We start from the raw sequence: 23,969 nt of genomic DNA, 5'->3' as shown, positions 1-23,969 counted from the left end.
GCTTGAAATTCTTTATTTTTCTTTAAACAATGCAAATCCAAAGCATTTAAAATGTAAACATTTTACTTAACATACTTAGCAATCAATTGAGCATTGCAGCTCTATGTTTTATTAATATTGTTGTTGTTGTTGCCACTTAGAGCTACTAATAATTTAAATTGTTTAAACAACTGTTGAAAATGTTTTGTAAATATTTTGCACTTAACTTAATTAAGCGACAAACGCTTTGAAATTCAAATAACTTTTAATGTTAACGCATTTTTTTATAATATGTATATATAGTATAGTATATATGTATAAGTATATAGTATTTAATAGTAATTTGGTCTTTGTTGCATATGTTGAATTCCTTTTACTTAGGTTTAGTGGCATTAATATTGTTTAAATTGTTGCGAACAAATTGTTGTTGTTGTTTGAAAACACGAATTTAACATATGAAATTCGGTTTAATGTTTATAGCAGTATATATGTATATAGTATATGTATTTAAGTAAGTATATATAGTTAGCATATAGAGTTTTTGTTGCTCGGTGTACTAGGTTAACATTAGATGCTGCTCTTTGGACCCCTTAGGTCAAGTTTTGGTTTAAATCGGTGTTTCAAGTATTTTTTTGATCTTTGGCTGATATGCAACTGGAATAGAAGCTCGCTGTATATATGTATGTGAGTGTGTGCGTGTTTGGTATTAACAACAAATAAGAACTTACGAATTATATTAACTAACAATGTTATAACTAAAAATTATATAAATCGCATAACAATTACCAATTCCATCATAACATTATTGTCGCCTGCCTTTGTGTGTTGGGTGCACAAGTTAAAAAAATATAAACAATACAAATAGAGAGACGGTAGCATGAGCTGGGGCTTAGTGGTTGATTGGGAGGTAGTTAGGGAGTTTGTTGCCTGTGTTTGATTATGCATAATTTTTATGAAAATTGATTTGTTTGCTTAGCGCTTTGGTTGAATAAAAATGCGAGAAAAAAATATGCATATTTGATTAATTTAGAATAAAAACATGCACTTGTTTGCGTTTTATATATTTAAATGTATATACTATGGTAGTAGTTATACATACAGTGCAAACTTACAGAGTATTTATCTTCAAACAATTGTTCACTTATAGAGCTTGCACTGTATTGAAATCACCCAAACGCTGCTATTTAAAATTAAATTACGCACGCCGCCTGCAGATCGCTGCTCACTACTATCACAAGATCCGCAGGTGCATGAAAGAGAAGCTTACATGAGCACACAGCGACTCCAGCGCGAAGTACTGCGCACAGTTTCGCCTTCATTCAATGCCATGGTCTTGGAACGCATTAGATTGAGATCAGTGCGTATGCTGGGACGTCGCGCATTGGGCGTAACCACCCCGCAGGCATCGCTAAAGCGTCGCTTAATAGACAGCGCATTCTTCTTGCTGCCACCCACTGCTGAGCCATGCGGTGGCAGCGGCGAGGGCGCACCAAATACCGAAACCAAGCGACGATGATGATTGGGTGTCATTTCCAGCGGCAGATTGGAGACCATAAACAGAGCATAGAACAAATCATCAATGCGATAGTTTTGCTTAGCTGAGCACTCGACAAAAGTGCAGCAATTATCCTGCCCAGCTATGTAGCCCATTACCTCATCCAGCTGCACAGTTCTGCAAGCAAACAAGCAATAATAAATAGCTTGAAATTGTTTATAACTTAACTTACTTGAACTCGCGATCACATTTATTGCCAGCCAATATCATTGGTATCTTGGGCAGACTTTTCTTTTTGAAACCCGAGCCTGGATTGAGCGCTGCCCATTTGGTTTCCAATATGTTCTCGCGTAAACGCACCACCTCCTCAAAGGATTCGCGTGAATCCATGCTAAAAACCAATATAAACAGATCGCCTGTGTACAGAAGCGAGTTCATATTAAGTGTCATATTAAACAAGCGTTTGATTTAGCTAATGCAAATTTATTGCTTATTTATTAACAAACAAATCTATGCATGCGGGTGTATCTGTGTGTGTGTGTGTGTGAACAAATAACTGCTACAGCTGAGCCCTCAGCCAATGCTTATGATAATTTATAGCACATTTAATAGCGCTTTAGCGCTGAGGCACTCAGACGCTTAAGTAACGAAACGTGCGCTTTGTGGTTAACACACACACACACAGAGACATGCATAGACATGTGGTAACGCCTGCTTACCCGTTAGAAATGATAGACGACGCATTGCGGGAAACGGATGATAGCCAGAAGTATCCAAAATATCCAATTGAAAGACTTCATTGCGTATGCGATACAATTTACGATGAAACTCCTCTATAGTTGGAGTATAGGCTTCCTCGAAACGATTGCCCAAGAAACGTGCCACAATCGATGATTTTCCAGCGCGTGATGAGCTGGGGGAGGGAGAAGTTAAAGTTAAATCTGAAGTCGAACAATGTGTGGGAGTAATTCGCAGAAAATGAAATTAAATAAATTTTAAAATAGTTTACAAGTTATGTTGGACTTGCTTTGACGTGTGCTTACCCCAGCATTACCAATCGGTAGCAGTTCTTGGCTGAGGGCAAGCTGTCATCGCATAGCGAGAGGCCAGCGCCAGGGCCATAGATGAAATCATCCGCTTGTTCGATGGCATCCAAATTGGAATGATGCTCCAGCAAGTGAGCCTGATGCAGTTCGGCTGTGGTGACAATGCGGCTGCTGGTTACGCCGTTGCTGCCACTAGGCGTATCATCCAGAAAGGTGACCACATGAGCTGCTGCACCTGCTGTGCTGCTGCTGCTGGCTGGCTCATCGCTTTGGTGGTGGGGCGGTGTGGCACGTTGGTTGATGGCATGACCGTTTGCCGTTTGCTGATTGCTGCTGCTGTTGCTGTTGCTGTTGCTCGCTTTGTTGCGTCCTCTTTGGCTGCTGCCAGTGTTGGTGGGTGGTGCTGGTGTTGGTGGTGTGGGTGGCTCATTTAGAGCGACATCGACGTAATTGTTGTTGTTGCTGCGCGCACAGAACCAATTTTTGCAACGATACATTGCGTCTGTGGCATTGCCGCTCACCAGCTGCATCGCCAGCGCGCCTCAATTTGATGCAAGCATGTGCTGCCGCTTATTACGCATACGCAGCGTGGCAATGTGCCAAAGTTAGACAGCTGTGCTGCCTGCTGTTGATTGCTTGCAACCACAAAATTCGTTCAGCGCGCCCTTTGCTCTACGTTTTGTAATTTTCCACGCACGAACAATTCAAATGTTTCCTGCCAAAACTTGCGCCAATTGACTTGCTGCTGCTGCTGCAACGAGTTGAAAAGGGTTTAAGTTAAAGCATTTAAAGGCAATTAGTTTGCATGTCCCACAGCATCCCCCCAGCATTAACTGATTGTTGTGGCATTAGCATAGCTAGCTGCAATTATTGCCATGCCCCATGCCCCATTCGTTCCAACCGAGTACACCACATAAAATGTCGCTCACAAATTTCAAATTGACTGCACTGCACTCGACTCCAGCACTCGGCGGCACTCGGCGCTGTGTCCATTAAAAAGGGCTAGAGCCCGCGCCCTCAACGCGCGCAGTTTGCTACAGTAATGAGCATCTTGCAACAAATCTAATTAACTTTGTTTTAACTCGCTACGTGTTTCAGCAGCGAGCACGTATACGCACTGTGGGTTGCCAACAGCAATTTTAGTGCGAAAACTAAGCTGCGTTAATTAAATAAAATAATGCAAGTAAAATAAACAACAGACACATTTAAGCCTCATTAGGCATATTATGAATTTAAATATTATTTATATGTTAATGCTGCAAATATTTTATTGTTTAGTTTAAATGAACTTGCAGCTCTTAAAACTTTTACTGCTGTCAGCCAACGCTCATAAACATGTGGTTTATTATAGTTGTATTATTATTTGTCACATAAACTTGGTGGCTGTCCCATTGTTATGATTGCCCATTCACATGCAGACGAGGCAATCAAACCGGAAAGTGCCGACCGTAATCGAGTGCACCAAGTGCACAGCAGCAGCTCACATTTCGCCCATTTTTGTGCATTTATAGTGTTTTGTTATTTTTTTTTTACTTTTTTTGTGTACTTGCGGTCGTTTTGCCATTTAAAATGCCAGCACGAGTGAGCAGCAGCAGCCAAAGGAATTCGCTTGGAAAATGTTTGAGGTGAGCATACAGCTAAGTGAGCATATATTTGCATTATAGAAGATTCAATAAAGTTTAACAACGAAGGGCGCAGCAGCTTAAAGCGCTGTTAATACAATAATTTAGTTAATGTACTAACACACACACATATGGCAATTGTATGTTTGTTTAGAAAGTTTGCAAGCCGCAGGCAGCAGAAGTTGATAAAGACTAAGTACTGTGTTTTCTCGGAAGACACTACTTCAAAATGATTTCATAATTGAATTCGACTTAGGGCTACACACTCATGTGTTTTGTTAGCAAGCGCAGTAGAGAGAGAGTGAGAGAGAGCGCAGCAGAAACGCCCAAAGACAATTTTGGAAAAACAATTGCAGGCAGTGACATTAGAGTCAAGCATAAAATATACTACGCACTAGTTTTTTGAGCAGAGCATGTATGCTTAAGTTTATTGTATAATTTTTAAATAAATTGTGCGCAGTGTTTAAAGCGAATTGGGTCAAGCATATGCAAGTCAGCATAAACATGTTGCAGGGTATACTACAACAAAAGCGAAAGCAAAAGCGTATGCGAAAAAAAAGAAACAATCAAGCAAATGACAAGACACTTTTTGTTTTTGTAAGCTAGCGCTATTATTTGCATGTTAAGCAGCAGAGCAGCGCAGCTGGAGCTGAACCCATAGCTGAGTGGGAGGATTTGTCAGATTGAGAGGCAACGGACAATGCGCATTAGCAGCTGCTCTGGCTATATATCGTATGCAGAGCCATTAAGAACTGACAACTGACAAGTTTGACACAAATAATTCAAGGTGCGCTTTGCTTGCACTTGCTAAAAGCAATTTCAACTTACCCCCCGCCCAAATGCCACATGCCACTTGCCACACGACACATGTGTGTGTGTGTGTGTGTGCTACTCATATTTGCTTACAGCATGCGCATACAAATGCGCAAGGTGTACCCTTTATTGAGAAAATAACATAAAAAACGCCTCAAGTCTGAGCAGCGAACTAAAATGAAATCGACACCTAATCTAAAGCGAACATCTGTGCACAACAAAAACAAAGTCAAAGCAAGAACTAAAACGCACAGCAGCATAAACTGATAAGCAGTGACAGCAGCAGAGAGTGAGAGAGAGAGCGGCAGAGCGAAACCGCAAAGACAAAAAAGCAAAAGCAAAGCTAATCGCAATTGAAGCGCAAAAGAAGAGCAACAAACAGCTGTGTGGAATATCAATAACAAGTATTTATGTATGCACAGCGAGAAAAACTTTGGCACTCAATTGGGACTTGAGCGCAGTTTTAATACAAATAAAATGTTGTTGTTGTTGATGTCTGCCATGTGATTTCAAAAACGAAAAAAGTTTAAATTGTGTGCTCAGATTAAATCTTAGATTTCGCTTGCTGCTCTCTGTGCTGCGGGTTATCAACCTCAAGCACAGCCTCAGACTTAGTACCTGCCAAGCTGTTGCGAAAGCAACACTCAACTTATATAGCAATGCCCAAGCCAGCTGCTAATGCTAACGCTAATCAGGTGTTGCAGCTAGAGACGCCAGCAGCAGCAGCAGCAGCAACACGCAGCGGCAGCAAGAAATGCAAACTAAAAAACTTGGTGAGCACTTTGGCCATTTGTTGTGCATTGGCGCTTATAATAGGCGCCATTTATATGCACTTACGGCAAAAGCATCATCTGGGGCGACTCAACGTAGAGCACAGAGAGCAACCCGCAGAGGTAGTTGATATAGCGGCAACAATTGGTAAGTGCAATTAGCTATGACAGCTTTGATAACTAAGCTTTGCTTTATTGGCAGCTGCACGTAGCGCTTACCAAAGCGAGCAGTGCTTGGCCTGCATTGCAGCTGCGGCAACAGCAAATAAACGCGTAATGTGTCGAGATGAGCCTTGCGGCATCTATCGCATCTCGCGTGGCTATTGGCGCGATGCGCAGCTGGCAGTGCCCGAGCTGGCGCTGCAAGGTAAGTGCAGCTTTAATTTATGTTACACTTGGCTTACTACATTTTGTTGCAGGCTATGATAACTGCGTTATAGAAGACGAATGTGCTGCACGTGCAGTTAGCGGCTATCTACAAGTTTATGCGCATGACTGCAATGGCGATGGTTTAATTAGCTGCAAGGACTACATAATGCTGCATTTGCTAGGACCCACCGCTTGTAAGAAACAACAACAGCTGGGCGCTATGCACAGCCAACGCGCTCAGTTATGTTTATTGCAGCATCAGTTGGAATAGTAAAGACAACGAAATATTAACTTGTGCGTATTTATTGCTTTGGGCGCCAGTAAACGGTTAGCATAAACAAGGCCAGAAAGTCATGAAACAATAAAAGCGCGGCCAGCTTGTCATCCAGCAGACTTGTCTTAACCAAACCATTGCCCAGCACGCACTTGACATGATACAAAAGCAGCTGCAAGTAACAATAAGTAGCAAATAGAACAAAAGTTATACGCTGTAAACTAAAAGGCAAAGCAGCCAGCATAGCTGCTAGGGTATTTGCGCTTACAGGCAGCACCATCAGCACTACAACGCCAGCGTATATACAAAAGGGCCAAATCACTTGCAGCATCACATACAGCACAGCGCCATAAACACTCATCAGGAATATGCAAAAGGCCAGCAAGAATACAAAGCTTGCATTTCTGGTTATGTCGTACTGCAAATGAAGTCATAAGTCATAGTCACAGTTTGCTTCTGCTGCTTACCGTCATACAGAACGCTATGAACACAGTTATAACCACAAAGAGCGCCGCCATCAGAAAGCCCAGACCCATGTGCAGCAAATCCGTTAATATAATCAACACAGCCAAGGCCAATATGTTGCCCTCCACAATGCAAAACGTTAACAGCCAATTGACGCAGTGCATGCCACGCAGCTCAGCGCTCAGCGCAAATATCATAAACAACAACAAGCAAATGCCAAATAGCACAATGCAGCTGGGAGCCATGCGTTCCACTGCTTTGACAGTTTCGCTGCTGCAAGTTCAGCACAGTTTAGTTCAAGTTATAGTTGCTTTGTTATTGTTACCGCGGCAACAGCAGCAGCACCACCCACTGCACCGCAGCCATCGCCATGAACACCAGCAGCTCCAGAAAGGTTTGAAAGACAAAACTGCGACGCTGCTCGGCCGTCTCAACGCTAAAAGGCCAAAGCTTGAAATGCAGTTCAAACATGTTTCAAAAAAAAAATATATCAAAAGAAAACTTTGAATTTTGCTCACTGCTATCAAAACAACAACCAACTAACATTACAAGCAAAGCTACAGAGAGCGAAATGTGCTTTGCTTTTAAGCTTGCCTGTCACGTAGCATAAAAAACAAAAGCGTAGTAACTAACTTTATAAGCTGGCCCTAGACATTGCGATTTAATTGAACTGCCTGCGTCATAATTAAAACTTTGTAAAAGTTACAAGCTCTACTACTTAATCATGCAGCAAGCCAGCTGTAAGCATTCAAGCTGCAATTTGTACAGTCTTAATTGTTAACAGCAGTTTAATTGTAGGCCAAAATATTCAATACACAATTAGGCCACAAATAAACTAAAGTTATGTTGTAGTTGACACTTGCCGCTGTCGCTGCTGTTGCTATTCCCAACGCTGCAACACGCAATGTCTAGCATATAGTTTATTTTTAGTAACTCCCCTGTTGATTAAGCGCCACAATTCAATAGATAGTGTAACCAAAAACTGAAAAGAAATACAAAACGTGTGGCTGTTGCTGTCAGTTTTGTATAGCAGCAAAGAAATTTTAGCGCTGTCGAAATTTATTTAATATTCGATTAGCTGTCGTTGTAACTTTTGCATTTGACAGCTATTTGAGCACTTCACTTTTTTTAAATTTGCAGCTTACATGTGCGTGAGTTGCAAGTGTCACTTGTAAAGCGCTTACACTTGCCACATAAGCTTAGCCCCGGCATTACTTTGGCTTTAACTTGGCCTTAACGGCTTGAACTGGATTTAAAGCTATTAAATGCGAGCAGAACTGTCAGCTGCTTTACACACATATGTATGTGTGTTTGTCCAGTGAGAGCAAAAAAAAATTTATTACACCGCAGGGCGTATGCGTAATTTCAAGCAGTTGCATTTTCAATTTGTGTAGCCAAGTTGTGGCTGGCTGACTTTTTTAATCAAAAACTGCAAGCGCTACACACATGATATGTATATATATATATATAGAGCGTGAGTGGGCATAATCTTGGAATTGCATGACAGTTGTGTATTCCTTTTATTTCAATCAAATTGCAACAAATAGAAATGTTTTTAGTATGCTAATGAACTTGACTGCACATTTTTATACATATAGTATTGTTTAAATGGTTTAAGCAAACAAAAACAATTACAAACACACACAGACAAGTGTAAAAACCACAACTGTCGCTATCTCTGTCGCACGCTGTCGCTGTGTGCGTGGTCTCTTGTCAAAAGGTGTGGTGCTGAGAGCACCGAACTGTGCAAATTGATTGCTTTATAGCGCACGAAAATAAAAGCACAGTGAGGCGCTAACGACATTGTTAGACTCTGCATATGATACAAAGCGCTGTTAACATACTGATAATATATCAAGTATACGCATGCTTGATTTTTTGGCTACAAATTGCATAGACAGCCGCTAGTGACATTGTTAGACGCTGTATTTAATACAAAGTTATGCGCTGCAACATACTGACAACTTATCAATAACTTAACATACGTATACTTGATTTTTTGAATACAAATTTTATGCATGCAAATTAATGAATATACAGACAGGCACTAACAACATTGTGCGACTCTGTATGTGCAAGAAACTCAAGCGCTAATCATTGCTAAGTCAAACTGACAACTTTTCATGAAACGTATACTTAATATTTTGATTACATATGTTAGACACTGCATATGACACAACAGATTTAACAAGAGTATATATCTCATTCACATAAACTAATAGCATCGTTTACTTTGCCTGCTGCAGCGTCTACAGAAATTTACTGGCAACTGCAAGTTGTTAAAAAAAGAATTTTGCAATTCTTTTAGCTGTGCAGCTCAATTTCAAACTTTTTTGTAGCTTCTGCTACTAAAGACAGTGGCGTCGTGCATGGGGCGAGGGGGTTACAGCTACTGCTAAACTTTTTTTGGGCAAACAGCTGCAACTTTTTTAACGCTTAGCCTAGCTCGAGCTGGCTTTAACCCCCCACCCCCCAACAGCTACGCATAGTTCGCCTGGCACTTTTAGCGCACATTTTTTTCTTTATTGCTGCTGCTGCACCTTGAAAACAAAATTCAGTGCACTTTAGCGCACAGAAATTTTGTTTGCACAGCCAATGAAATTGTAAAAAAAATTGTGTGTGTGTGTGTGTGGGAGTCTTGCGCTCGTTTTTGGCTAACAAATTTAGCCAAATGCAATTTGCATGCACAGAAAGCATCAAAGGATAACAAATTATTTATGGCGCGCTCAGCTATGAAATATGCACGCAGCTGTACTTTATGCCTGCAAGTTATAACTTTGACAGTGCTACACATAATTAAGTGTACATCAGAGATTACGGGACTACGGCTTAAAAATCCTTTTGTGCTTGCATATTAAATATTGAGCTAGGCCCAGAGCCTGACAATGCTTAATGGCAATGGCCGCCGCTAGCCGAAACCAGCAAACTGAAGACGCTTCATTAATTTCATAGTCAAGGCAAGTCTGACAGTCAATGGAGTGGGCTGAGTGGTGCTCCGTTTGGTTTCCTTGTCGTGCCTTTTGCGGTTTGTTTTGCTGACTGCCACGTTTGAAGCGTTTGAAGTTGTTGCGTAGGGGGCGCAAAAGTTTTGATTGTCTAGCCATGCCCCACATGCGTGTGTGTCTGTGTGGGTGGGTGGCTTGAGTATGTGGGCAACTCAAGTGGTTAAACGTAAAAGTTTTTTAATTAGTGCTGTTGAGGGCAGCGTGCCTAGGCATTGTGTAAACAATTTATGTAATCTTTGCGCACATAGTTTCGCTGGCTGCTTCCTGTTTGTGTCCAAATTGGCAGCGTGGCGGCGTCTGCTTTTGCTTTTCGCTTTCTTTTCTTTAGCGCGCGCGAGCGCTGAACAAAATTCATGAGGCTTTCAGTCATAAAAGCGTATTTGCCACACAAAAGCGCCTCGAACCTTCAAGCAATGCCTCAATGTAGCAGCTGTCACCACTTGGCATTGACAATGGCACCCTCGAGACAGCGGCGCAGCGTCCAAAGCGTAGCGCATAAATTTCTACAGACAGCTTTTGTTGCAGCACGCCAAAAATTCACAACAGTTTGCATTTATTTAATTTTGTCTATTATCAAAATCACAAGCAAAAAAAAAGGCTTTGTGCTTGATTGAAGCAAGTCGCGCACAGTGGGGCAAAGCGCGCAGCAAAGCTGTCGAACGCAATGAATTGCAAAGCGTAAAATCGACTGCTTGCTTTTCGCACCACTGTGCACTCAATGCCTGCTGGCCAAACTAACAAAAGTGTCACAAAATTAAGCAGACCCGAAATGCAAATTAAAATTTTACGCTCCGACAGCAACAACAATAGCCAAAGAACAAGAAAATTACAATGGAAGCGCATAAAATGCATTTGAAGCCAAGTTGAGCTTAATAATAATCAAAAAAACAGAGTCTAGCTGTAGATTTTTTAAATTTAAGCAATTTTGTTTTTCTCGGTGTGTGTGTGTGCGCCACAGAATATTTAACGCCTGAGCGCCGCTGTTTGTTGCAAATATCCGCAGGATGCGTGGCTGTCAATGCGATTTTTGCCAATGTAATCAGACAGTTCCACCCACTCCCACTCCCACACTCTAGCTATCTCTTTCGCTCTGCTGGGCAAAGCAATCTACATTTTGTTTGGCTGTTATGTTTGTGGCAATTTTATGCTTCCAATTTTTATACGCACACACGTCTGTGTGTGTGTGTGTGTGTGTGGCACGTCTAAACACATGTGTGTATAATCACAATGGTCCATAATAATGCCACAAATCGGTGTCTTGTTTGCGTATCAATAAAGAAATTCCACGCTTTATAGTCGTCAGCGAAAGGCTCTCACACACACACACACATACATACTTATACAGGCAACGCAATGGATGACAAACAATTTCCGTGTTGCTCGCCTTGCAACTTCCGCTGTGAGCAGCGACCACTTTTTGTGCGTCGATATAACAGTCAGGTCACATTTATGCTTATATATATATATATGTATGTGTGTGTGTGTGTGTGTGAAGTATACATTAATTATGGCTATTTACTTTTGCGTCTGCTGCCAATTATGCGCACGAAATGGCTTATTATTGGTCCATATACATATACCAAAGAGAGCGAGACACACACACACATACATACACATACAAAGACATATTTATTTAGATAGCGACCACGTGGCCAAATCAGCACACAAAATGGCCTTAACAGGCCAATTTCATTTGGCCCCTAAAAGCACCATCAACATGCCAAATAACAACATGAAAAAAAAGCGACTAAAACAAAAAGTAAACAAGCGACAAGTCGAGACTAGAATACACTATATAGCTATTGGTCATGCTTTGTGGCGTACATGGCGTATGCTCAATAAAGTTTCAACATGCATTGTGCTGCAAACTAAAAGCAAACATGCATAACTTTTTATCAAGCTATAATTTTGTAGCTTTAGCTGACATGTTCATAAAACTGTTTGTTAATGAAATTGTTAATTCCAGGCCCAAATACACTGCCAATGTATTTTCTGTGTCGGCGTTAAAACAACTTGTCGTAGTAGCCGCAGCACTCTGGTCAACAAAAAGAAAGAAATTAGATTGTGTTTACACAGCAGTGTACTGCTGCGGCCACGACATTTGTTGCTGTCATCTTCTATAAAGTTGTATATGATGGATGTTATTATAATGTGCTGCTGCTGCTGCTGTTGCCTTAAGCCTTATACATAGAAGCGCGCCCACAGTTGCCAGTTGAACCGCAGCTAATTCATTGCCACCGGCCGCCGGCAGCCGACAGCCGCTCATTAGTTAGATTTTGTGCCTCTCTAACTGTTGGAGTGGAAGTTATGCTTCAAGTCAAGTCAAGCAGAGCATAAAAGCCACTTGAAAAGCTAGAGAGAGAGAAAGAAAACGCTCTCGTATTCGTTCAAGCCTTTAGCCAAACAATAGGGACATGCAAGTCTCAAGCATTAACAACATAATTTTAAACTGAGTTTATTTAAGCCACAGTGTGCTTCTGTTTCATGTTCTTTTTTTCCTTTTTCTTTGTAAACCCAACAAGCACTCTCTCTGGTTAATTACGCTAATTGCCGCTGTGTGGCAAGTCCTTTTGCTGGCAGAGAGCGCATCTTTTGTGCAACTGCAACTGGCAGCAGTAGTTACAGCAAAAACACAGTTGATTTTTACTCAGCACAAAAAGCAGATAATTGGATTTATGGTTGCAAGCAATGTGTGAGTGTGGTAAGCCAAGAAGCTTATGTGATTAACTCGTATAAAAACTAATGGCATTAATTTATGACATTTGTGAGGAAATGTAATGTATTTAGCGTTTTTTTTCATAGCAATGCTACACACACTAATTAGTGCACTAATACTCGTTTAATATGTGTGTACAAATCGTTATATGTAAATACAATTTGTTAAACCCTTGGGATAACAGTCAATCTCTTTTTCAGCAGCAGAGTTGGGTACAGCAATTGAAGTAAAGAGAGCAATTGCAGCGCTGCTTTCTGCTCCAAGCAGAGCATGCAATACAAAATGCTCTTCCAGCAAAAACAAATATGCGCTCTCACAGTCGCTGCAGCGTTAGCGACAGCGATCCTGGTACAGTAAAGGCAGCGCTGCTCCACATACGCGTTCTCATTACAAACACAAATATGCGTACTCATAGTCGTAGCAGCGTTAGCGACAGCGATCCCAGTAAAGTGAGCAGAACTACCGCAAAGGCTGCGCTACAGCGCGCTGCTCTCTGCTCCAAGCAAGGAACGAAAAAACTTACGCTCCCACAGACGCGCTCACACTGTCGCAGCAGCGTTAGCGGCAGCGATCAAAGACATGCTGAAATGAGTAACCAAAAGCAAAAACAAAACTGCATAAGAGAGCCACAGGCAGCGCTGCTTTTGCGCTTGGGACTTTTGAGCCACAGGTCAGTACAGTAAACGAAGTTGACAGCGCGTGATGTGAGGCACAAAAATTAAACAAAAAACTTATTGTAAACAATTAGTGCAGCTAAATGTCATGTGCAATAAAACAATTACAATACTATAACGTTTGCGGGATGTAAGCAAGCGGTCATTGCAGTTTATAAACAATTAGTGAAACTAAAACAATAACATACAATTTCAACTGCCAAAAACAATAAACATGTGCAGTTACCAAAGCGGGATGTAACTGAGATGTCAGTTTTGTAATTGAAATTGACAGCGCTTAATGCGAGGCACAAAAAAAGTTTATGATAAACAATTAGTGAATCTAAAAGTGAAGTGCAATAAAATTTCAACTGACAAAAACAAAAAGGAATGCGAAAGTACCGTAAATGCAACAAAAAAAAGTGGGTGCACACGCGCTCCCATTATAAAAACGAATATGTGCTCTCATAGTCGCAGCTGCGTTAGCGACAGCGATCCCAGTACGGAGAGCAGAAGTACCGCAAAGGCAGCGCTGCTCTCCGCTCCAAGCAAGGAACGAAAACAAACCAATGCTCCCACATACACGCTCTCACAGTCGCAGCAGCGCTGGCGACACTGATCAAGGAACACAGTAAACTAGCTGGAGTACAGTAGCCAAAGACAAAAACAAAGCTGCATATGAGAGCCTGGGCAGCGCTGCTTTTCCGCTTTGTACGTTTGAGGACAAAAAGCCACAGGTCAGTACAGTAAGCGAAGTTGACAGCGCCTGATGTGAAAAATTTAGCAAATTAGTGAAACTAAATATGAAGTGCAATAAATTATTAACTGTCATAAACGTATGCAGTGAACAATACTAAAACGTTAACGGGATGTAAGCAAAAGTGCATTGCAGTTTGTAAACAATTAATGAAACTAAAACAAATTTATACAATTTCAACTGCCAAAAACAATAAACATGATGTAACTGAGAGGTCAGTTTTGTAAATGAAATTGACAGCGCATGATGCGAAACACAACAAAAGTTTATTAAAAACAATTAGCGAATCTAAAAGTGAAGTGCAATAGAATTTAAGCCAACAAAAACAAAAAGGAATGCAGAAGTACCGCAAATGCAGCGCTGCTTTCTGCTGCAAGCAAAGCACACAAACAAAAAAAATTCTGCTACCACATACGCGCTCTCAAAAAACAAAAACAATTATGTGCTCTCATAGTCGCAGCAGCGTTAGCGACAGCGATCCCAATAAGGAGAGCAGAAGTACCGCAAAAGCTGCGCTGCTGCGCCAAGCAAGGAACGAAAAAAAAAACCAACGTGGGAGCAGCGCTGGCGGCAGCGAGGAACAGAAGATTCCAGCTGAAATGTGTGCGAGCAGGCGAGTAAAAAAGTACAGTACAAAAACCGAAATGCATATGAGAGCTACAGGCAGCGCTGCTTTTGCGCTTAATACGTTTGATACGTTTGGGAGCAGTAAGCCGGCGGTCAGTGCAGTGAGTGAAGTTGACAGCGCATGATGCAAAGCACAAAAGTGAAGACAGAAGTATTTTTTGGAGTGCAATGGAATGTCAGCTGCCAAAAATAATAAACGAATGCAGATGGATATATCACAGCGCCAAAGCAACACAGAAGTAAGGACCTAACGAGCATGGCGTATTTTTTGGTAAGTCTGCTATTTTTCGTCTCTTTTATACACAACCCTTCGTTCGAATTGTAGAGTTGCCATGCTGATTGAGCACTTTACCCATCTCTCTGCTTACATACATATACCTGACTCAGTAACAGTTAATTAGGTTACCTTACAAAAAATTATAAAAAGCTTATGTGTTTATCTATGTAACTCTAACCTAAACCTCAATCAAACGCTGACAAAGTGAGTTAGCATCAGCAAAACACAAAGACGTGTATTTATTTACATGTGTATCCTTTCCAAATCTAGCTGCAAGCCACAAAGAGCTGTAACAAAAGCCACTTGATAGCGTTAGGATTGAAATTCCCGCTGAGAATTCCCAGAGTTACATACCTTGAAGCAAATACCACAAGATATATGAGGCTCCCTCTCTCTCTCTCTCTGCTTGTGTTTGTGGTAACTAATCTTTGAAATTGCTACGTAAATTCATAACAAAGCGCAGACAGCAATACACATAAGATCTATGCTGTTGTAGTTATGTTTTACAGCTTGTTCGCACATTTAGCAATAAAGTCAAGCAATAATTTTGGTAGCTTGCCACATAAAAAACAGAGCAAAGAGATGGCCATAATAAGTGAAATGTATTAAGAATAGAAGCCATGATTGATGCCTTTAAAGCTGTCAGCAACAAAAACATGCACATGTATGTAGGAATAGGATTTTTTCGGCAGCGTGTAAAAATCTTAATTCGTGTGCTTGTTGCCTGGGTTACATGACGGGTCCGGGTATGGTTACAATGACAGCTGCCAGTAAAAGGGGGAGACGCCCACGCCCACAACGAGCGCCGAAATACGAAATATACGTTTGCAGACAAAAACATTTGCAGAGCTCAACATTGTTGAAAAGATTTATAAAAGTACACACCCCCACAAACACACGCACACACACACACGCACAGATGGAGATTGTGTGTAGCGCTAAAAGCTGTGTGAAAGTCGTCAAGCGGCCAAAAGGACAACACGTTGGCGGAAACAAAGGCTTGCGCTGGCGTTAAAGGTTAGGCACATATATATACATATATATAAGTATAAAACAACTTTTGAGGCGTACGCACAGCTGTTGAGCTCTAAAAACAACTCTTCATAATTTTTGGATTCATTTTTGGCAATGCCTAGGGACTAGCGGGTGGGTACAGCAGCAAATGCCAAGGATATCATTTGATTTGTGGCGCTTAACTTCAAAGCGCACACACACACACGCGCAATTAGCAACACACACAGTCACACACACACTAATTTATTAATGGCTTATGTTAAATTTTTTGGCTGCCTTTAAATGACATTGAGAAATTAGCTACAGTGTGTGTGTGTGTGTCTAGATTGTATGCTAGTGTGTGTGAATGTGTGCTTAATGGGTTGACAGTCTCTTAAGCACTTGTTGGCTGCTCTGTGTGTGAAAAAAACAATTTAGATAAGCAGGCACAGGACGCAGCAACACATCATATGCCCCACACACACACACTCTCTCACGTTGATATACAGTGCCGCCCATAAGCACAGAGCCCTGCCCCCAAAGCATTTAATTTTAAAGCGCATAACTGCTAAAATGTGAATTTATGTTTTAAATGAAAATTGTTGAAATTTGCCTTCGGCTACGGCATAAAAGTTTTCTATAAATAGTGCAATATTGCTTTTATTAATTTATTCAAACGACAAAAGTGTATTTCAAATTTTTAAAATTGCCACAAATTGACCAAATAATTTAATATTTATAACATATTATGCTACTCTTAATTAATTGGTTCAGAACTTCTAAAGTTATATTAAAACTCAGTAAGAAAAAGGACATGCATTGTCAATTCATACATTTTTAAAGGTAAGTTCATTTAGGAAATTTATCTTTGCGGTTGGGCTCTAGTCTACTGGGCGTATGTGTAATGTATGTACATAAGTCTGGTAAATTTAAAAGTTTATGCCCATTTAGCTCTAATGTGCTGTCGTTTGTTTACAACTGGCTGCTTAATTTTTTATATTTACTTCTCTCTCTCTTTCTCTTTTACGTTTTTGGCTGACTTGGCAGCTTCATCAGTTAAGATTTACGACTTTGCATAAGCATATGAACAGGTCAACTATAAAAAAGCAATTGAGCACTCTAAAAGACAAAAGCGAAAGCAAACACCACTTAAGAGCTTGTTGTAAAAGAAGAAAAAATACTGAGTTGAGTGCCACTGCTGCTGTTGCCTTTTCGTTTTTATGGACATTGGTCAGTGGCCAGCAGCAAAAGCTACAAAGGCACACTGGCACACAAAATCAAATATAATAAATAAAACGAACATAAAAAATAGTCAACAAATTGCATTTGGCAGGCTTAGGTGTTTTTTGATGCCTAGCTTTTGTTCGCTCTAACGCAATCTAACAATCTTAGCCCATTAGGCGAACTCACCTGTGTGTGTGTAAGGACAACGAGCAAATTGCTTCTACTGTTTGCAATTATTATGTATTTTTTATATTGGAGACACTTCAATTGCTAGACATCAACACACACACACATAAACACACACACGCACACTTGTCTGCGCGCGGAAAGTGCGTTGTCCTTTTTATTTATTTTTTTTTTTTTGGTTTGTGGCCGGCTTTAAGTATTGTTTTGGTCTTTTGCGCGTAATGTTTAGTTAACAGTCGGAACAGTAACAAGTTGTAGCGTCGTTTTTACCGTTAGTGCGTGCTATCTTGAAGCCGACACACGCTTATCTGAAAATGTATTGCGGCCATCGTCAGGAAATTGCTATGAAATTCAATTGTAAATGCATTTTGCGCCTGCGCTTTTGCTTAACAGCCAAAGAGCGTAACTTAGCAGCGCGCTGTTAGCCTTAACAGCATTGCGATGCGATGTTATGTTAAGTTATGTTGACAAGCAGTTAAAGCAAACAAAGGCAAAAGTCAAGCTTCAACATACTTTGAATGAAAAGCCGCTACACACACACACACGCACACACAGAGTTACATTTCTAGACACACATAATTAAGCAATGCTATGCTTAGATATCTCTGTTGTTGATTAACAAACAACATTTTTGTTTATATTTTTGTTTAGCAACAAAATACTTTCATTTCATTTAGCTGGAGACACACAATTAAGTTGACAAAGCGTCCAAAGCAAAGCAGCAGCTGTCGAGCTTCCTCAAATCTAACTGCTCTTTATGCCTGGCTAAGACTTTAATTGCCCGCCTGCGGTCTGTCTGTTGTAGGACTTCAGTTAAACGCCACTAAATCCGCACATTAAGCAAGGTGTCGACATTAAGACCTTTAAGTCATTTAAGCTGGCGCTTAACAACTTCAAGTTAGACAAAGCGTTTGAGTGAGGGAGCAAAGTTAAACAAACTGCTGCCGCTTGCTGCTTTTACATTATAAATCAGCAACTTGCTTGCGCTTAGTTTTGGAATTCTTACAAAGCGCCCAAAAGTGTGCTAGCAATTATTGCAAGTTTGAAATTCAACGCTCGTTGCACTTTTTAATTAAACATAAAAAGTATCCCAACTGTGCAATTACTTTTGGCTGTTAATATTTTAATGAACGCTGCACATAATTGAAAATTATGCAAATATTTTGCAAAGCTATTTGCTAGAGAAATAGCTCACATAAATATGATAATGTGTGTATTAAAATGCGTATAGTTAGCCAAGCTTTATTAGGACTATAAAGAGTTAAGGTTTGGGGCACTTAAAACTAATTAATACCTTATATAGATACCACAATGAAAAGCAGCTCGACTGCTCGAACTATCGAGATTGTGCTGCATATTGATTTTTAATATTTTTCAATTGACTGCGTACTATGTATAATTGAATTGCATTCGAAGATACTGTCACTGACAAATGTGTTTATTGGCATATCGATTAGATATTCATATCTGAAGGTTATGCAGCTTCAGTTCATTCTGATTGACTGATTTACTTTGATGCTGCACACATATGCCAAAGAACTTATCACGCATACGCAACAACAATGGGGGCGAGCAACAAAGAGAAATCAGATTTAATATCAATAAGCAGCAAGCAATGCTGCAAAATGTCAGCAATAGTACTGACTGATGTTTGCAGGCTAAACTAACTAAATGTGTGGGAGAAACTGTGTGTGTGTGTATTGGCATTCACTTAAATAAAACACACATGAGCACACACACACACACACACAGCGAGAGGCGAACAACAAGCGCGTGTTGTGCATTGTTTGTATGTAAGGGGGGCAATGTAATGCTAAGTCAGTCATTGAACTGAATGAATGCGGCCGCTTCAGCGCTGAATGCAACTGTTTGCTGCCAAAGTGTTGAATGGCTTACACACATACATACACAGTATGCACCTGCTGAACAATTGGCTTGTATATACAACAAACAAGCGTTAACGCTATCAAAAGACAGGCAACAAGCTAAACTTGATAGCGTACACTTAACAATTGAAATGAGTAGCACAAAAGCGAACACTGTAAATGTAACTGTAACGCCATCAGAGTGTGTGCTCTGCCCCCTCACCACGCCCCCTCTCAATTGACTGAATTGCATGTGCGCTTGATAGACACTGAGCGCTTGCCGACAAGTTCATAATCAGCAATTCTTGCGTCGCTTGTCAATTAGCTTAAGCATAGGGAGAGCATTAGAGACTCTCTCTCGCTAGCTCTAAAGCGTTTAGCAAATTAATTGCTCTTCGCCAAGAGCTAATGACAATATAAGGTAATCATAATGCGGAACAATTTCTGCATTCATTAAAAGCTAATAAAGCTTGAAAATTAACAACAACTTGACGCCTTAGAGCGCACTATGGGTCACAGTTATAAGATGACTAACAACAATAGCAAATAAATACAAAGCAACAATTTAAGCTATAGCTAGCTCAACAATTAAACAACATGCTTAAGTTTTTGTCATAAAAAGCAGTCACTTTGCCCATAGTGCATAGGTAAACGCCTACGCTTTGTCTCGCCGCTTGCGCTTCAGCTCTCGCTCTCGCCCCCAACTGCAAGCGCAATTAATTGTTGAAGGGAGGCCAGGCCTAGCACTTGGCCAAACTCAATTTGTTTTAATTAATTGCAGCCGCAATGGCTATTGACCAGCTGCCAACCCCTCAGCCACTTCAGCTCCATTTTCATTGAAGCTTTTGCTCAGCCAGATTGACAGGCACTGAGATTTAATGCTTCCCACTGCCTAGCTGTCAACATTGTCAACTTGCCAGAGAGAGAGACAGAGAGTCTAAGCCTCAAATCAAGCGTAAAGTGATTGGCAAGCCAGGCACGACAAAACTAACTTTGGGTGCACAAGAGCCAGAGCCAGAGCCCAGCGCCCAGCGCCCAAAGGCCCATCAAATATTTACATATGACATCAGTTCAGTGTGCTATAGAGAGCTAGAGCCATAGCCATAGCTCGTTATCGATTTAAGTGGCTTTTGGCCAAAAGTTAAGCGTTACAGCCAACATTAAGGCAGTAGTTAGAGCCTGCGTAAGAGCATTTAAATATTTCTGCTGCTGCTGCTGCTGCTGCTGCTGCCGCTTAATGGAGCTGCCCCCCAGGCAAGAGTATTTCCGTTTGTATGTGTGTGTGTGTGTGTGAACCACAACATGTGTTGTCGGGCGTGAACAAAAGTGCTGCGAAAATCACATTAACAGCCTTGCTAAGTGAAGGTGAAGGCGGAGGCTCACACACATTCACAACTTGAGGCTGCTGCCAAATGTGTGTGCCTTAATGTGCCCTAAAGTTGGTGTAAATCAGCTCTGCTTTTAACTAATTTGCCGCCATTTGAAGCTCAGGTTAATACCTAAGCTCTGGCTTGGCAGCCAAAAGCAATCGAGTTGGTAAACTGAACTAAAACTCGACTAAGCCGCAACTTGCCAAGAATTTTAAATTAAACGAGCAATTGAGTTTTAACACAGACTGCATGCTTATGTATACACTGAGAGAAAAGTATAGACAGCAAAGGTGTAGCAAATGTAATAGAATTTTCAATACGATACAATGCGCTGCTAGCATAAGTTACAAATAATATTTAATTTTAAACTTTTTAATGCACATAGTTTGAGTTTATATGTTAGGGGAATAAAAATTTAAAGTGAGGAAGGGCATTGTAATATTTACAAAATTATACATAAAAAAACTTATGTACCTAATAATATTTATTTGATTAACTCAACTACTCAAAATAAAGTTAAATTGCTAATCGAATTCATCAATAACATAACTAGCATATAATTTAACTGTCGAGACGTCCTACTATTATTTTGTATAACAATTTATCACGTAGATAATAATAATATGTTAGCAACATATGAGTTTTAAATAAATCATGCGCCATGTAATTACAATTAAAATAGATTATTGCCCTACAACACAGATAATTGTTCTGTATCCAATTTTCTCCTTTCGCTGTGCATGTGTATGACCATGTGTGTATGTGTGTGTGTTTGGTCAGAGTATGCAAACTGCAATAAAGTTTAATGCTTGAAAAAACTTCAATTCCCTTTTTTTTTGAAGTAAACAAGTAATATATGCCAAAAGCATATATTACTGCCACACAGTCACACACACCACAGCTCGTAAGCAACATTGTTTGTGGCCTGCAATCCACGCCTCGCCCTATTGCCACGCCTCCCCACACAAATAAATCCAGCTTCAGTCTCAGTCGCGTAGACAGCGCCAATCTAACGCAGCGCGCGCGCAAATAATGCAATTTGTGTGTGAACTTTTTAATGTATGAAGTACTCACAAACTTTACACCCACACACACACACACACACACAGACGTAGTCACAGTTAGCTAGCAAAGCGAGCTTATCAAACATTAATATTTACGTACACAATAGCATAAAAAATGCTGTAGAAGCGACAGCTACTTGCACGCGCAGCAAACGAATTGAAACTAAACGAAGCGCCATTTTGTGTACGGCTACAAATGGCGCGTACTGTCTTAACAGAGCGCTGTTAAGTCAATGTTAAGTCACTGAAAGGAAGTGCGCTGCATTGTATGCAACATAATGAGGAAATGCAAGCGGCAACAACAATAAAGTTTAAATCAAAAACGTGAACAGTGCACAGTGGTGCAAGCTCAGCTAAAATTGATTAAAATTAGTTAAGCTGTTGCGCTTGGCAGTCGTTAGGGGGCTGAGTGGGGGTCACAGCTCAATATATGGTCAATGTTATTGAATTTCATCGCATGTCAAATGCATATTTTAACAAACGTGTGTGACGCTATTTCTCTCTCCCTTTCTCGCTGTCTCTGTATCGCTCTCTCACGCTCTCCTAGAGCCATTGTGACACACTCGAAATAGCTTTGCCGGTTGTAAGCAGCACAAAATGTTGAACGTGTCGAATCCCAAAAGTGGTTTGGGTGTCTTCAAGAGTCGTAGCGCGCGCTCAGCTATTTGTGTGTGTGTGTGGGGTTGTGTGTGTGTGTGACACGTTCACACTTTTGACATTCACACACTCACACTTTAAAGTTTTGCGTTTTTTAATGGCCGCAGCTGAAGCGTTAGTTGAAGCAGCTCACTGTCCAAGTGTGGTTTGCCTTTGGGCTATTGATTTTTACTTTTGAAATAAATTGGTTTCGTTTGTCTGCGTAGTTTTATTATTTTCCCCCACCCACTCAAGCGCGTGCTTGTGCCCCAAAAGTTGTTTTTTCTCTCCTCTCTTTTTGGCAATTATTGTTTGAGATTATTTTTCATTTCGTCGCCCTGCTGCATTGGCTGTCAGCAGCCTGCTCCACCCCTTTTGATTGTTGATTGTTATTAATACACATATGCAGGCATTGCTAAAAAATTGCAGTCCAAATGAAAAGTGATGTGTGTACAGTCCACGCTCCCTACCAATACCACTCTCGCTCTCTCTCTACCACTTTAATTTTAGCCGCAACCACTTTTAGCTTAATTGAAATGCTTTGCTGGCTGTACTACTAGCATTACCATTTGTTAGAACTACTTCCGCCGTTGATGGCTAGTGGCTAGTGAAGTGGACGGGGTACGGTCGACGACCAAAGCCGTGTCATTTTCGGTCAGTTGGCTACCATATTTTGTCGGCTACGTGACACATGGCATTATCCCAAACCAATTCAACCCTAGAGCTTACAAACAAAGCCATTTTTTTGGGTTGTGGGCTAAAAAGAAAAAAAAATAAAACAAGCGGTGGCCACTTCAGCAAGTTCTGTTTGCATTCAACAAGCAGCTACCCCAAATAAAAATATGAGGGGTCGCTCTCTCTCTATCTCTCTCTCTATTGCGCTCTCTCTTTGCCTGTTGTTAGTTGTTAACTGTCGTTTTAATAGTTTTAGTTGTATGCCCTAAAATTCCTTTGACAAGCTAACATAAAATATCAACAATTTAGCTTTAATTAAGTTGCTCAAACCTGTAGTCGGTGGAGGTTTCTTCATCGGATGAGACTTCGAACAATTTTTTATTAAGTCCCTTCCACCATTTGCGTATCTTCTCCATGTTCTCTTCCATTTTATCCATTTTTACAATTTTTAATGTTTGTGCTTAAAGTGTGTGACAGTAAATGCTTGAACTTTTGAAATATTTAAACAACAATAACAACAACGGAAGCAACACATAATGTTTTATCTTTCTGCACATTTGCCTGACTACGCAGCTATTTTAATATTTTAAATAAATATGTATATATGCTGCTGGCTGGCACCTACGCTGCTTCTCATAAATATAAGCACAAACAAATTTGCAATGCTTTTGTCATAAACAACAACAGAAACATATAAAGCATTTATTGTCAAGTTGAAAATGTTATGGTTGTGAGTAAGTTTTTGATTACACAGCAGGCATTTGTTTTGCCTTTAGGAGGCAGCAGCAGCAGCAGCAGCAGCAGCAACTGTGTGGCAAGCAGTCCCTAACAAAGGTATTTCTTATACACTTTGGCATTTTTTATAAAAAATTGAATAGGGTATTATGAAGTTCAACCGTCCATCCGTATGAGCAACAAGAACTCCTTCTCCTATTTACATAAGCTTTGTCATGTTCTCGACCGCATATATAACTCAGTATTAGTTTTCCATATAAACTGCCTCAAAGTGTATTCAAATGTTAGTTGCGACAAACTTTAATGCGCTTACTTTTGTTGTATTTCACAAATATTTTTGTATCTCTCTTTCC

The 23,969-nt window shown here is 40.5% G+C and overlaps 3 protein-coding genes across 5 annotated transcripts; 1 reads left to right on the top strand and 2 right to left on the bottom strand.

Moving 5' to 3' along the window:
• Nucleotides 1-1,034: 1,034 nt before the first annotated feature.
• Nucleotides 1,035-17,563, bottom strand: LOC108601009 (GTP-binding protein Rhes). Of its 2 annotated transcripts, none has more exons than XM_017988879.1 (5): nt 17,272-17,563; nt 2,518-3,271; nt 2,194-2,387; nt 1,707-1,890; nt 1,035-1,651 (listed from the first exon to the last, which is right to left on the bottom strand). In XM_017988879.1, exons 2-5 carry the CDS (start codon nt 3,048-3,050, stop codon nt 1,243-1,245), a joined length of 1,320 nt encoding a protein of 439 aa, XP_017844368.1. In that variant the 5' UTR covers nt 3,051-3,271; nt 17,272-17,563; the 3' UTR covers nt 1,035-1,242. The 2 variants fall into 2 exon arrangements, with proteins under 2 accessions (XP_017844368.1, XP_017844369.1); XM_017988880.1 differs by having other exon boundaries at nt 2,518-3,268.
• LOC108601011 (invertebrate-type lysozyme 2) lies at nt 5,551-6,375 on the top strand. The gene is made up of 3 exons (XM_017988883.1): nt 5,551-5,873; nt 5,928-6,092; nt 6,145-6,375. The coding sequence occupies exons 1-3, from the start codon at nt 5,615-5,617 to the stop codon at nt 6,363-6,365; spliced, it is 645 nt and encodes a 214-aa protein (XP_017844372.1). The 5' UTR covers nt 5,551-5,614; the 3' UTR covers nt 6,366-6,375.
• On the bottom strand, nt 6,382-23,356 carry LOC108601010. 2 transcript variants are annotated; one of them, XM_017988881.1, is made up of 5 exons: nt 23,212-23,356; nt 7,159-7,269; nt 6,836-7,106; nt 6,637-6,786; nt 6,382-6,540 (listed from the first exon to the last, which is right to left on the bottom strand). In XM_017988881.1, exons 1-5 carry the CDS (start codon nt 23,316-23,318, stop codon nt 6,397-6,399), a joined length of 783 nt encoding a protein of 260 aa, XP_017844370.1. In that variant the 5' UTR covers nt 23,319-23,356; the 3' UTR covers nt 6,382-6,396. The 2 variants fall into 2 exon arrangements, with proteins under 2 accessions (XP_017844370.1, XP_017844371.1); XM_017988882.1 differs by having other exon boundaries at nt 6,395-6,540; nt 6,844-7,106.
• Nucleotides 23,357-23,969: the final 613 nt, after the last annotated feature.

Source organism: Drosophila busckii, chromosome 3L, assembly GCF_011750605.1.
Source record: "Drosophila busckii strain San Diego stock center, stock number 13000-0081.31 chromosome 3L, ASM1175060v1, whole genome shotgun sequence".
Lineage (NCBI taxonomy): Eukaryota > Metazoa > Arthropoda > Insecta > Diptera > Drosophilidae > Drosophila > Drosophila busckii.
Note: the sequence above shows the minus strand (reverse complement) of the source record. Positions and strands in the feature narration are given on the sequence as shown.